The following is a 14,716-nucleotide window of genomic DNA, read 5'->3' as shown; positions in this document are numbered from 1 at the left end:
TGTGCTGCTGAGCTCTCGTGCTTTAGGCCAAAATGCTACGAAGAGTGTTTAATGTTGTAAGAAGCAAGCTTACGGTAATGTTTTAATGCCAGTTTTGCTTTTAGCTAATCAAAATACCTTTGACTGTCCAAGGTATGACTAGTCCTGGATCGTCCACAGCTGCACGTGCCTGAGATCTTTTCTCTAGCTGCAAACAGAAAGCTGGGGCAGGACAAAGACACTGTCCAGAGAACTCGGGAGCCCCAGTCCCGAGAAAAAGCACTGTGCAGGGTTAGGGCACTCGAAATGAGCAGTGATTCCTGACTGCAGTTCTATTAGCTTGAATAGGATCTGTGTCAACAGCCATCAGATAAATCTTCTGTCAATGTGCTGAATCATTCTTGCTTTTCTAAGGTAACTGATAAATATATTGTTAAAAAACAAAGAAGAATATGCTTACAAACTTGTCACGTTGAATGATGCTTATTTTTTTTGGTTGCATGTATGTCTGATAGAAGCTGCTTTAACAACAGATAACTCACCCCAGTGCTGTATCAGGAAATGGACTGGGACCAGTTTGACTTGAACCCTAAAGTAATTGCTGCCCTTAAGAAAGGTAACTTGATTTGCCAGTGTCTCATGAAGGGTTCTGGCACCTACTGACTTTCTGTACATAATTGTGCATCTGTGGGTGGGAGCGTATAGATGCACACTAACATTTTAAACTGTAATTATTTCATAAGCAACCTTTTTGAGCAATGGATTTTCCCCGTGCTACAATAATAATTTTGCAAACAAACTTGTAGGTTGTGTTGGTAGACTGAAAGGAGATGTTGCCTGCAGAGCTTACAGGAATGCAGTGTGGAGAAACCTCAACTGAATGATCAGTAGGAAGCGGGGAGACTCGTTCTTTTGTGCATAAGCCTATAATCTGAACAAAAGTATTTATAAAGAATCTTCTCATTTCAGCTGACATAAAATCAATAAAAGAGATTTTAAATCTTTCTGGAGCAGACTTGCAAAGACTGATGAAGCTGTCCAGTGCAGATATACAGTGCTTACTGAAAACAGTCTCTTATACGCTGAGGAGAAATAGTATGCTTACAGGTAATACAGTCAATACCAAAAAAAAAAAAAAGCTCTGTTTAAATCTTAAAACACTGTCACTGGGAGAAAATCAGGTTTGGGCTCTTCGTTGACACAGTAATGTTTTTCTGAAAATGAAAACCAAGTAGGTTTGTTATGTTGTGGTAAGTTACTTGGCTGTTGTAAGGACAGCTCCTCTGAAACCTTGAAGGTAGGTGGGTGTCATTCTTTAGGATTAAGCCTGCCTGAAACAGGATAAAAGGATTTTCCAGTCTGGGAAACCTGATTAGAGGAAAAAAGATTCCTTCTGCATTTTTGGCTAAGAGTAGTTGAAAAAAGTTATGATATAAACTGATTTGATATAAACACTGCATTGCAAAACAAGCAAGACCTAATAACTCCTCCTGCAAAAGTGCTTAAAGGCAGCTTTGTACTCAGAATTTATTTTCTTGTGATTTGCATATATCCCCAGGTGTTGCCCTGATGCCTGGTCACTGTTTCACAGCCTGCTGCAGTGTTCCCTCTCCAAACCTGCTGTGCTTGAACCTCACTGGCAGTTTTTTTTCCCAGAGTGTAGTTTTCCATGGAGACTCCTTGGAGGCAGAGAAAGGAAAAAAAAAAAATTGAGAAGAGAAAAGGACTTAGTGTAAAAATTTTTTGAACAGGCACTCAGTTTGTCTTGTGGGGGAAGACCAGGCTGAATTAGAAAAATTTCCCATCAGCAAAGCAAGCACATGTCCTATAGATAAAAACCTATATAGCCTAAACCTAATATAAACCTAATAAACCTTTTTATAAACCTAAACACAGCCTCTGGTTTGTATCATTGTGAGTCAGAAAGATACTAAATGAAACTTTTTTTTTTTTTCCTTTTTAACCCTTGGGAAAAAAATCCACGACCCTGCAGCACTTCAGCTCTACCAAGATAAAGACCATGTCACCTCCCAGCAGCAGAAGCTGAGCCTCGGATGTTCAGTGCTAGATGCCTTGTTAAAAGGTGGCATTCCTTTAGTGGGAATCACAGAACTTGCTGGGGAAAGTTCTGCTGGGAAGACTCAGATTAGCTTACAGCTGTGCCTTTGTGTGCAGTATCCTTACAAATATGGTGGATTAGAGTCTGGTGAGTACTGAAATGTAAATGTTGATTAATTTGCCATTTGGAGGAATATACTGTCTTTAAGAACAGCATCAGTGCCTTGAAGTAGATGCAGGTATTCAGTGCATGTCTCACCCTTCTGCAGTAGCTTTAGCAGTAAGCTGGGTAGTTAGTGATGCATCTTCATAGAGAGCAAAGCATGCTGGGCACATGCCCAGACATGACAACAGAATTTAATACAAAATTACTGTTGGCTTCTCTTTACCTCCCTCCCACTCTGGGCTAAACTAGGCATGTACAAAGGATGTCTGAAAAGCATTGCTGTCATAAGCACTTACTGACAACCACAGCAGAAGAGCTTGTCAGATAATTTTCTGCCAACATGTTGGGGATATGGTTTGTATTCCTTAGTTGAGGGTTTCAAATTTCAAAGAATATTTGGTTTGTTAACAATAATGACAGTGGTTTAGACAGTAAAATTGATGGAAAACTAATTGAAGAAATCAAACATCGTTTTGTACCTGAGATTTTCTTGGGTTTGCCAGTTAAGTATTTTTTTTCTTTCATTAGAGTATGGGGGGTTTTATCTATCACATTAACTCCTAATTTTATTTATTTAATTTAAGTATTATATGGTGTCTTAGGGAGGAAACTCGTGTCACTTCTGAGACTTCAGCATCCTGGTAGTCTGCCTTAGGTGTGTTTGAGCTGTGGTCTTGCTCTTCCTTCCATGCAGCACTGGGTTTAATTTGGCAGCTCAGTGGTTTGTTGTGGGGAAACTTAATTATTTCTTGCACTGTATCCACCCCTGTAGAAAAATCATGGAATGTCCAAATTAATATCTTGTTTAAAGGGCAGTAATTAACCTGTGGTTTACATAACTTTGCTTTAAATTTCGTTAATCATTGTTAGATTCCTTCAGGTGTTGCTGCTAACTGCTGCAAATACTTTGAATGCAAATACGTTTTTATTCATGGCCCAGCATTTCTCCCTTTTTCTGTTGAAAGAAAGGAATGAACCAGAGTGAAGTATAGAGGAAGGTGCCCAGCACCCTAATGGCACTCTCATCTTTTGTACCAGACTAAGTCTTCCTTGTAGGGCTACAAAATGGCAAGTGTTTCCATTATTTGTGTTTGAAGATGTCTCTTGTTTAGACAGGGAGCTACTGGAGAGAGTCCAGTGGAGGGCTACAAAAATGATTAGGGGACTAGAGCATCTCCCTTATGAGGAAAAGCTGAGAGACCTGGGGCTGTTTGGCCTAGAGGAGACTGAGAGAGCATCTTAAAATGCTTAAAAGTATCTAAATGGTGGGTGTAAATAGGATGGGGTCAGGCTCTTGATTGGACATGGGGCAATAGGCAAAAACTGGAACACAGAAGTTGCACCTAAACAAAAGGAGAAACGTCTTTTCTGTGAGGGTGACAGAGCACTGGAACAGGCTGCCTAGAGAGGTTGTGGAGTCTCCTCTGGAGTCTTTCAAAACCTGTGTTCCTATCCAGCCTGCTCTAGCTGACCCTGCTTTGGCAGGGGGGGTCGGACTAGATGATTTGCAGAGGTCTTTTCCAGCCCCTGGCGTGCTGGGATTCTGTGCTGTTGCCATCTGCTAGGCTGCATGCAGTCATAGCAGCAGGTGTTGTTTGTGTAGCACTTAGAAAAAGAAACTTGATTCCTCTGCAGTCCCTAATTAAGGGTTGAGTCTCTTATGAGAAATAAATAATTAAAAAGCTTATGTTAAGTATGAGGAGTCTTATTCTTCAGGAAACTTGAGGAGAACATCAGTGCTTAGTAACTTTATGTCCTGGTTTGGGTTAGAACAGGTCTGGGGGCAGCCCTGACTCTAAACTCTGACACTATCAAGGAAGTCTAGCACTACCAACAGGAGATTAACCACCGTGCTAAAACTTTGCTAATGATTTAAAGTTATGGCGGGTTGCTTATTTTTTAGTGGTTTTGCTGTTTTTTTAGTGCCAGAAACTTGTTTTAGGTGATGATGTTGAAATACATTTCTCTAGACAGTATAGATGTGTTGTGTGTTGACTCAATTTCACCTGCTGCTCATCTTGTTTACGGTTCTCAGTGGGAGGAGGCTGACAGCCAACAAAGGGAACAGGACATCTTGGGCCTCGAGGTTACCCCTCTGCCATGCCAGCAGTGTCGGTCATGGGCCATCACATCTTGCCTGGATTTATTTTATATGCCCATATTCAGAAGTAATACATGAATGTAATGTGAAAAATTCATATCCATAGTAGAATTCTGAATTAAAAAAAAAATGTTTGCTACTGGTTCTTGGTAACAAGCTGGTTTGGCGCGTGACAGATTATGTTTATAGGGTTCAAAAGTTGTCCTTTGAGGGTGGAGGTTTTAGTGGTTTTTATTTTTGGTTGGTTTGTTTGGGGTTTTGGTCAGCAACTAGCATAGCACTTTTATCAGCCTACATAAAAGCACTGAGAACTGTGAGGAAAGATGCTTCTGTGATCCTTGAAGATGATTGACTTAAGGGTGTCTCTCAGCTTGACCTGTCAGTGGTGACAGCTTCCTAACAAACTGTAAACAGCACAATGCCATAGGCTTTCTGTTTGTGTTCTACGAGTCTCCCATTTTTATTTGTTATGACAGTTCTTCTGTCTTTAAAGATATGTGAATATTAAGTGCTCCTGCCCCATAATTAGGCATTGGTCTTTAATACTGAGTTTGGTTAATTGTCCTCCTCTTCAGTACCTCCTATGGAAGGCATTGATGATGAAGTATTTTTCCACATGTTAATAATTGAAGGAGGTCTTTAATTCTCATCTGTCAAAGACTGAGGTTTTTTTTTAATTAGTGAGCATGGGTAAATTTTTTTGCTTCACCTGATAGCTTTCTGAGTATTTAAAAATAAAACTGTGTATTGGGAAAATAATATGTTTTTTAAAAAATGTTTCACCTGTGAAGTAGAGTGACTTATATAAGAATTTACAGTGGGGTGAGGGAGAGTTAAGTTGAAGGTGCAAGTTTAGTGCTAAAGAAAATTAGGCTTAGGCTCATCTTTGTCTTATATAGAAGATTCTCAGAACTCAGTACCCAATGTTACACAGGTGTCCATCAGCCAAATATTTTTCCTGAGTAAGTAACCGTTAATTTTTACTCAATCCAGTCCTGAGATCTTTCAGCTTCTGCTGTTGGATATAGTTTCATGTTTTTTTCAGAGTAACGTATAGAGAATTTGGAAGTTGCATCTGGAAATGGGACTTTCTGCTCCCTGGAGAGCCAGCATAGGGATGGACCATTGGGGCTGAAAACATTCAGGATGTCTCATGCTGCCAAGCATATCAGCTCCTGTGGCAGCTTCAGCCACTTTAGTGTGGACTTCATCCTTGAATGAAACCCCAGAAGTATTAGCTTGTGATTCTGGCTAGTTCTGCAACAACAGTAGCATTTTTTTAAAAAAGAAAATATTGCATGTATTTCTGTTTTCTTTCCCCAGGATCTTTGATGTGTGTGGTTAATCTTCTCTGCAGTAACACACACTTCTTAGCCAGAAACCATGATAAAAATATAGACATCAGTCACAGTAATGTGACTGAAGTGTTATGCTTTTCATCTAATCTGCCACTTTCAGGAAGGGCTAATTGGCCCAAGTTTGGATGAGTGATCCTCTTTTAAACTGGCTTACAAATGGTGGCAATAAGTACCCCTTCATCTGCGAATTTCAAAGCAGGAAACTCAAAAACAGCCAGTGAAATTAATCAACATACTGGTGGTACTGGCTCTGGCTGGGATGGCTAATTTGGTTCAGAGTACAGTACTGTGTGTTGGATTTCTGACCAAAGCAGGCAAACTGTGCAGAGCTGCTGTTTATGAGACTGGCACCACCCAGGGCGGGCGGTCAGCTGTTGGGCAGTGTGCAAATCCACTGTCACCTAGTGGAGACTGCAAAAATCCAGCGGTGCCAGCAGGCACCACAAAAAAGGCCTGGCAACTACAGGAAAGTCTCAGGAGTGGGTGGTGGTCGTTGTTCATTGTTGATTCAATACGGCTGCAAAAAAAAAGTAGTATGAATTTCCAGGTAGATACATCTCACTTTTGAGCACAGGATGCATTATTTTGTTGTTGTGCTGTTAAGAAAACTGCGTGTGTAAGAGCCCTGTGGGAATAACAGAGGAGGTTTCCTTGTCTGCAGGAGCCGTCTACATTTGTACAGAAGATGTATTCCCGAGTAAACGTTTGCAACAACTCATAAACCAACAACATAAGCTGCGTGCAGACGTTCCAGCTGAAATAATACAGAAGATTAAATTTGGGAACAGTATTTTTGTTGAGCACGCAGCAGACCTAGTAAGTAGTAGCACAAATTAAGAGGGCGTCATTATTACACTATAAGCCAATAACCACAGGGGGTTTGGATACAGGAGACCTTTCAAAAGCTAAAAGTGAATTAAGATCTGTAATTAATACTTCTTAATCTCTGCAATTTGCTGTTAGAGAACTATTATAGTGTTTTATGGTGAAAGATATTAAAATATAAATATTTAATTTTTTAGAGAATGAATCATGTAGTGGATTCTTGTCAGTCATAATGAAGATGCAGTAGACCTATTACTACTAGTTTTACCACAGCTCCCAGGGAGATCTTCAGTGAGTTTGGAGACAGGATCTAAGTATGTATGCAAAAGGTGGTGTGTACCCTGAGCAGCCTGCAGTCACCCCAGGGTTGTTAAAGTGCAGCTTTAGCAGACAGGAGGACAGGGTACAGAACTGAGTGCCTGGGGTGGGCGGTGGCACAGCACCACCACAGCAGCGCAGCCGCCCTGTCCTGCTGCGGGAGGATGGTGTGGTAGAACGGGGGCGAAAAGACCCAAATTCCAGTGCTGTGTTCTTGCCTTGTAAACCCAGGGGCTGGTGCTTCTTCTGAAGTAGACATGAATATCTTTACTATCGGGGTGGTGAAAGACAGGACCACGCTGTCCAGAGAGGTGGTCGAGGCCCCATCCCAAGGTCAAGCTTGACGGGGCTCCGAGGAATCCGATCTAGTTAAAGATGTCCCTGCTCAGTGCAGCAGGGTTAGACTGGATGACCTCTAAAGATCATTCCATCCCCAGCCTTCTGTGATTGTATATACACTTTATTCATAGAACATCAGAAACTGTTTTCTCTAAGGCTTGAAAGTAGCACTTGTTACATCATTCCAGTTGCTGGAGTTTTTTAGTCTTGGTTTGCAAGTATAAGAAGATTTTGTACATTAGCATGCTTGCCACACTCATTGTCTGGTCCAGACAGCAGCTAAGCTACCTTTTCTGTACCTTTCATTGGAAATATTAAAGTTCTTATTGTACTTTTGGGAAGCTACAGAGTATGTTATTGCAAAAAGGAAAGAATCACCCTACAGGAGTATGTACCTCTCTCTAAAATACCCTTAAAAGTAAAACACTACACTCACTATGAAGCCCAGCAACTGCACAAGAGATTATTAGAGTTCTGATATTGCTACATATAGTTTCAGTTTGTGTGCGTATGTGTATATACATAGAATGGATCGCTGTATGGAGATAGGCAGGTAGCAACTGAAGCAGAAACCCAAACTGCAATTACATTCTGTATTTTCTTTCACATCAAAATGTTTTTTACTTGCTTCATTCTGGAATCTGGTTGTTGGTGTGTTCACTTCAAAAGAACGAGTCTGGTACCAACAGAAGGACCACATACAAGCACTGAAGTGTTTGCAGTGCAGCATAGTTTCCTGTAGATAAACCAGTAAGTGAAACCAAAAATTCCGTTTTTCCAGAATGGAAAGCTGTCATATATTCTTCAAAGTAATTTTTTTTTTTCCAGTTTAAAAAAAAAAAAAAAGGCGTTTGCTATTATAATTTTTTTTTTTTTTTAAAAGTGGGTAATTTAGTAGAATAGATCTTACTGTAATTCAGACTTGAGAATTACAGTTCACTTTTAAAAGCTGTGCAGTGCTGGAGGATATGATATGTAATTTTGGATGTATGTAAGCTCTTAGCTGTGAACCTCTATGTAGATGTAAAGGGAAGCACCAATCAGAAGAACTGACCCTCACCTCACTAGTGTTTTTTGGTTTGTTCTGCCTCCCTCCCCCCCCCCAAGATTATGATTTCTGACGGCAAGAAGCTGAGATTATCACTGTGAGCTTGTTCTCCTTTCTACTTAGCTGTTCTAGAGCACATTTGAAGACAGGATATTGGGCTACAGGGACTTTTCATCTAATATTAAGATTCTTGTGCAGAAGTTGCACACTACAAAATATTTGTTAAACTTCCTGCAATTGAAATGTTTCGTGACTTCAAAATACTCAATTAGTAAAACTTTAGATAGGGAGGCTGTCAGCTGCAGCTACTCATGATTATAAGAGTCTTGATCATAGGGGTTTGCTGTAACAACTATGTATTTTACTGTTAGTAAGTCCTTAGTGGACCAGCAACATAGTCTTCTGGTTTGAGTATTTAATGCTTGTCTCAGGTTCTCAGTGTTTCAGTGAGATCCATGCCGCAAAGCAGAAATGGTTTAGGATTGTAGTATAGAATTCCTGAGACTGAAGTGTTGGTAAATAACTAATTTAAGTTAGAGCTGCAGATAACTGTACCTTGCAGTTTGGTCTCTGTTTTTTTGTTAAGGTGAAACGACAAGACATTTGCAAAATATGGTCACTAATTAGACTTAAAGATCCAGAAACTCACTGATGAGAAACACCATCAGCTCATGTTTCAGTGGCGCTATCTCTAGTTACTGCCTTGATTTTACAGAGTTATTTGTACTGTTCTAATGCTGGCTGTTTGTGTTTTGTGGTAGGATACCTTTCACAACTGCATTACTAAGAGGATTTCCCTGCTGCTCACGAGAGGCATGGTGCGGCTGGTGGTCATAGACTCCATTGCTGCTTTGTTTCGGTGTGAATTTGGAGCTTCAGACTCTGTTATGAAGGCTCGGTATTTGCAGACATTTGGAGCACAGCTGCACAGTTTAAGCACCAGATTCAGGACTCCAATAATGTGTGTTAATCAGGTATGACACCAGAATCGCTTCTCATTTAGTAAATGGCTGGAACCGAGTGGGAAGAAACTGTGCATGCAGATTTTCTGGTGTGATATTTAACACTGTCAATTGAGTAGGTAATGACAGATGGAAACTGAAGCTTCCTTAAACTGAAGTACTTAAAACTAGTAAATTTTAACTCCTCAAAGCTGAAGAGTATCTTTTAAGCCTTTTCAGACTGTTAATGTTCTCGAAGGTTGTCCATTGAAGCTAACTAGTGGATATGTATAGCAACTGCACAGAGCAGCAAAGTAAAATAACAGTGTTCTTAATACTATCTTCTAATGCCATCAGCAGCAGGGTTGCTCTGGGAACTCAGCGTGAACATGCACAGGAGACAGTGAAACCCCAGGGACTTTGCTGCATTTTTGCTAGCTCAGCATTTCCCTGTAACTGCCAAGGTTACTCAAGCGTTAGAATGCACGCAAGGTGGCTCGAGCTAAGCCAAAAAACGGCCACAATGATACTACTCAAAAAGACTATTCTTTTGAGAAAACTAGCCAAGATACTGCTTCAGTCCTGTAGAAGCAGCATGCTGCTGCTCTTGGTCTGACTGCAAATTGAAGGAGTGTATGAGTGCTGGAGATGAGGCATTCACATTGGACTGTGGCCAGAGAAAGGGGAAGTAAATGTGCAGGCAGGCCACTGCTGGGAAACTTCCTTTCTGGAAGTCACTTCTATCAAATGAGTAAGTTGAACTTTAAAAGACACAAACAAGAAGAGTTTTATATCAGGAAGAAAGATTCTAGAAACATCAGGTCAGCTGTTGTTTGATTTGTTTCTGTTCCCTAGGAGTTGTGGAACTGCAGGCTAGGCAGTGTGTAAAAACTTATATGTAGTGCTGTAACAGGAAGAGAATATATTAGAATTCCTGCACATCAGTAATGGGAACAGCTCTCAGGCATGCACAGGGGTTTTATTTTCAATAAAATTCCCTTTTAAGACTGGGTAGGATTTAAATTTTAGCCTTGAGTTACTCTAAATTTTTTAACAGACTTTTTCTTACATCATCTTTCATAGGGCTAGCTTTTAAGGAAAACTGAGATTTCCTGTAACTCCTTTCTAAATTTTGCTATAAGTAGAGACAATTTGTTCTCCTTGGGAAGCGTGGTTTGGACTTTGCTCTTTGTTAAGCAAAGGTTTGTGCATTTCAGCATTTACACTGTGAAGCCAACCAATGGAATTGAGTTCTTTGTCTACCTTCCGGGGTACTCTTGCATATGGGCATTTGGAAAAGGCTGTCTGCATTTTTTCTGGGGGTTTTGAGGGCTCATCTAGCAGGCAAAAGAGCTGATTTAAGGGTAAGAGAAATCTAGGTGTGTCCAGGCTGTATTTTGGAGTAGTTCAGCCTGAGAGGGGAAAAAGTGATTGCAGAGAGCTTCTCAGATCTGCCTTACTATGATGGGAGTGCTACATGGGTGATGGCTCACAATAAATGAGGTCACTGCCTGATGCTGAGTGACAACACTCTGACCATTGCCTAACAAAGGCTCCTTCAGGACTATATTCTAATGAAGGTGACTCATTACATCAAATTTGTAGTTACAGAATATAATAATTTTGAGAAAGATTATGGTAGCGAAGTCATCCATTCTGTACGTTGCATTTAAGGGAGTACCTATAACTTAGTCTGGTGTACTTTGTGAAGAACTTGTGTGGAAGAATCATGTCATTAAAAGACAACAGAGGGAATCAAGAGGTGTGACTTTTTCCAGGTTGTAGTTAAAGGCAAGCTGCTCCATTAAGCAGACCTTGAAATGTAGTGAAGGCATTGAGAGCAGGCTTAATACGTGATCCAATAACTTGGATTTTCTTGGCTTCATTCCCTTCCCTGCCCTTCTGCTGGCCAAGGGCACACACGTGGCTGCGGCGCAACTCCAAACGCTGTTTCTCTGCTGCAGGTGACGGACGCAGTGAGCGAGTCGGGAGCTGCTCGGAGCAGTGGTGGGTGAGTTATCCTCCAGGGAAGTGTCACAGCCTCACGCAGCAGCATTTGAACACTCTATTTTTTGTAACTCCAGCATAAGCCCCCAGAGCATGCTCAGCACAGCAGTGGGTTTACCTGGCAGTGCTGCAGTTGTGGCAGATCGACAGTCCCTCATGAGCTGTAAACTCGGAGAAACTGTCACACACTGGTGTGGCAATCCCAAATCAGCAGGTATGGGGGGAAAACTCCCTTAAGTTAATGGCTGGTGTACTGCTTAAGCAAGAGTACTGGTGCCTCTCTTCTTGTCTCTGATACAACTGAGTGCATTTTTTCTCTGTTTAAAAAAAAAAATAAAAAACACAGCAACCCAACCTTATCAGTTGGTTTTGTTAGTTGTTTAAGAAAAATAAGGAGTATCTTTTGACACCAAGATATTAATAGGATTCAAACATACATATTTGTTGTTTGAATCCCAACTATAATCTTCGTTTCCTAGATAACCTAGATACTACATAAATGTGTTTTTGCAAGATGTTGGTGACGTCCTCCAGACTCAAACTGACACAGAACAAGGATAAGGTTCAGTTTTTTTTCCCCTGGCTATCCTGTGATTCTTTTACTGGAGAGGTTACACTTCTTCCAGATGGGGAATAAAAAAATTAAACTTTGGGCTGAAATATGTATGCAGTGTTATATCTACCCAGTATTGCTAAATATACCTCTGAATGGAAGCCAGGGCGAAGTTACACATTTCAAATACTTAATTTCAACCATTCTTGTATTGCTGTTTTCCTACCACAAGAGGGGAGCAGTTAAGACAGAGGCAGGTATCACTGTGGCTGTAGCTGGAGCAGTGACTGACTTACTCTGTACAGAAGCACTCATTAGTCATTACCTTGCATTACCTACAAACTAGTGTGTACTTTTGTGAGTATACCCTTGAAGACCTATAGTTTCAAATATATCAAACAACAGTATAGAACCAGTAGATCACTTCTTCCAGTGTGACTTTGTTACAACAGAAGTGAAGGTGTTTCCTGTTAAGTGCACACATGCAGAAACCTGTAACACTTCCCTTGTAGCGCAGCGGACGGCGGAGTCTCCCCGGCGCTGGGAATAACCTGGGCCAATCAGCTGCTGGTGAGACTGATGGCCAGCCGGCTGTCACAGCCTCAGCAGCCAACTGCAGTTGTGTCACACCACCCTGGAACCGTCAGGACTTTAAGAGTAGTTTTTGCTCCTCATCTCCCTCCATCCTTATGCTACTATACAGTAAAACTGGAAGGTGTAAAAGGAATAAAATAAATCCTTTGCAATCAAAAGTGCTTTGTTTCAGGAGGCATTACTAGCGAGATGAAATTCTTCCTAGATGAGAAAAATGGATGCTGAAATGCAAAAAGGATGCTCTGACTACATTAAGCCTTGTCTACATTATGGAAGATCTTTGTATACTTGGGTATGTGTTCATCAGCTTTTCCTTATGGGAGAAGTATTGCAAAGGAGAGTAAAGCTGTGGGCAAGTGGAGGCTGCACAGGGAAGTGTGAAGTGGCAGCCCCTGTGTCAGAGGTAGACCTGAGCTCTCCTTTTAGTGACATGCCAGTCTAGAAACTGCATTTACTGCAGCAATGTACCTGCTCTGTTTCCAGACCCAAAGGGACTCAAATTCAACTCAGTTTGTCGCCTGCTGGTGTTTCTGGGCCTTATGCTGCTGTTACATAGACCTAGTCTTCTATTTGTAGAAATAACATGAAGCAGTGTTGTCACAAAGCAGCTATCCTAGTATAAAACCACTCATTATTAATATTAGGATTAAAAACAAAATACCAGAAAAATACTTGATTTTAATATCCTACTGTAAGAATTAAAATTGTAATGCTTTTCTACTACATGGGCAGTTCTAGTTTCCACAGAACTTCTACAGCTATTTTGGAAATGGTTCTTTACCTCTTTGTTGTTGCTTTCCAGTTCTTTCTTCATGTAGCAAAAGCCTCTTCAGAATCTTCCATTTAAAAAAATAACAATCCTCTTGTTCTCTTTGCACGCTGCTGCAGCTGTGTAACTAGGTAGCTTCAGAGCAGGGGCTCTGATCCTGCAGTTCCTGCTGCTCTGAGTGCTGCTGGCTCAGCGTGGCATCCTTCAGCAGCTCTGAGCACTGGTGGCTCAGGGTGACATCCTTCAGCTGCTCTTAGTGCTGCTGGCTCAGGGTGACATCCTGCAGGACCTCTGAGCAGTGGTGGCTCAGGGTGACATCCTGCAGCAGCTCTGAGCTCTGGTGGCTGAGGGTGACATCCTGCAGCAGCCCTGAGCAGTTGTGGCTCAGCGTGGCATCCTGCAGCAGCCCTGAGCAATGGTGGCTCAGGGTGACATCCTGCAGGAGCGCTGCTGCCTCCCGTCAGCTGCCTGGACTGCGGCTCCTCACTGCACTGCCTCTGAAGGAACCTTCAGCTGCTTTTGTCCAGCCATGGAGCTGGTACTTTTCTCAGGGTGATGGTGGTGTGGTTAGAGCTTTACATGTTCTTTCACACTTGCACTATTTATCGTGTCTTTCCCTGTTGTCCTCAGACTCCTGCCATGGCCCTGCTGCATTCAGGGTGAGAGAAGGTGAGATGAAGCTAGCACACTGTAAAGGCCTTAGACCTGACTTGGGCTGTTAGGCAGGTGCCTTCTCTTACCAGTGTAGGATACTCACCTGTATCACATACTTGCTAAGCTTTCAGATTTCCTTTCCTCTACCTGCTTCCCCAGGCTGCCCAAACAAGTCTACCCGAGTCTTGCATTTTCCTTTGTACTTTTATTGCTCAGTTCTGCCTTTTGGCAAAGTAGAACCTTTTGCTGAACTTGTATTTATTGTCTGTCCCACGGAGAGCAGACGATCACCTGGTAAGAGGCAAGTCCAGACACATTCCTTTTGTGTCCTGTATTAGTGAAATAGCCACCACAGCCTCCACCTTTCCCCAGTGCTGCTCTTTAAGGCTACAGCAGCCATCTGATCACGTGGAAGTCTGCAGCTGGTAGCAGAAAGTAAACTTTTGGCCAAGCTGTACATCGGGTCAGCTGGAGCTTTCTGCCAGAGAGGACAACCACGTATGATGGAAGGAAAAGAGACCCACAGACTCTGTGACGGCCTCGGGTAAGTTCTGGAGGGGAACAGGCACGGTCACAGTCACAGCTTGAAGCCGAATGAAGGGAACTCTAAGCAAGCAGAAAGATGAGTCGCTTTCAGCGCCTTCTGAGAGCCCTTCAGTCATTGAAGAGGACCTTGTGTAAACAGCATAATAAGTTGTCTCTAAATCTCTTTTCTAAAATACCTTAATTCTCTGTACTTGAAAATTACTGTTCTCTCAGGTGTTCTGTGATAAAATCTAACCATGAAGCTTAGAAGCCTTTGTATACTCAATCTAAGGAACAGTGCATGTGCTATAGCTCAGAGATGTGGCTACCTCACCCTTCTGATCCTTTTGTCCCACATCTTCATAATTTTAATGAAGATAAATCAGTGCAGCACAGGTAAGACCCAAACTTCTCTTTACCCAACATATTGCTTATCCTATTTTACTAATTTGATATATATATGATATAAGGAAACTAACGT

The 14,716-nt window shown here is 41.7% G+C and overlaps 1 protein-coding gene across 1 annotated transcript; it reads left to right on the top strand.

Annotated features, from left to right (window-relative positions):
* Positions 1-523: 523 nt before the first annotated feature.
* On the top strand, positions 524-12,428 carry XRCC3 (X-ray repair complementing defective repair in Chinese hamster cells 3). The gene is made up of 7 exons (XM_008936316.1): positions 524-595; positions 949-1,086; positions 1,973-2,185; positions 6,324-6,478; positions 8,954-9,166; positions 11,098-11,144; positions 12,206-12,428. Exons 1-7 carry the CDS (start codon positions 541-543, stop codon positions 12,426-12,428), a joined length of 1,044 nt encoding a protein of 347 aa, XP_008934564.1. The 5' UTR covers positions 524-540.
* Positions 12,429-14,716: the final 2,288 nt, after the last annotated feature.

Source organism: Merops nubicus, unplaced genomic scaffold, assembly GCF_000691845.1.
Source record: "Merops nubicus isolate BGI_N331 unplaced genomic scaffold, ASM69184v1 Scaffold36582, whole genome shotgun sequence".
NCBI classification, from domain to species: Eukaryota; Metazoa; Chordata; class Aves; order Coraciiformes; family Meropidae; genus Merops; species Merops nubicus.
Note: the sequence above shows the minus strand (reverse complement) of the source record. Positions and strands in the feature narration are given on the sequence as shown.

Excerpts from the sequence above, each read along its gene's own strand:
- XRCC3 (XM_008936316.1), top strand. The coding sequence starts at position 541 with ATGGACTGGGACCAGTTTGACTTGAACCCTAAAGTAATTGCTGCCCTT. Across the intron at positions 596-948 it reads AATTGCTGCCCTTAAGAAAG|CTGACATAAAATCAATAAAA; the intron begins GTAACTTGATTT and ends TTCTCATTTCAG. Across the intron at positions 2,186-6,323 it reads ATATGGTGGATTAGAGTCTG|GAGCCGTCTACATTTGTACA; the intron begins GTGAGTACTGAA and ends CCTTGTCTGCAG.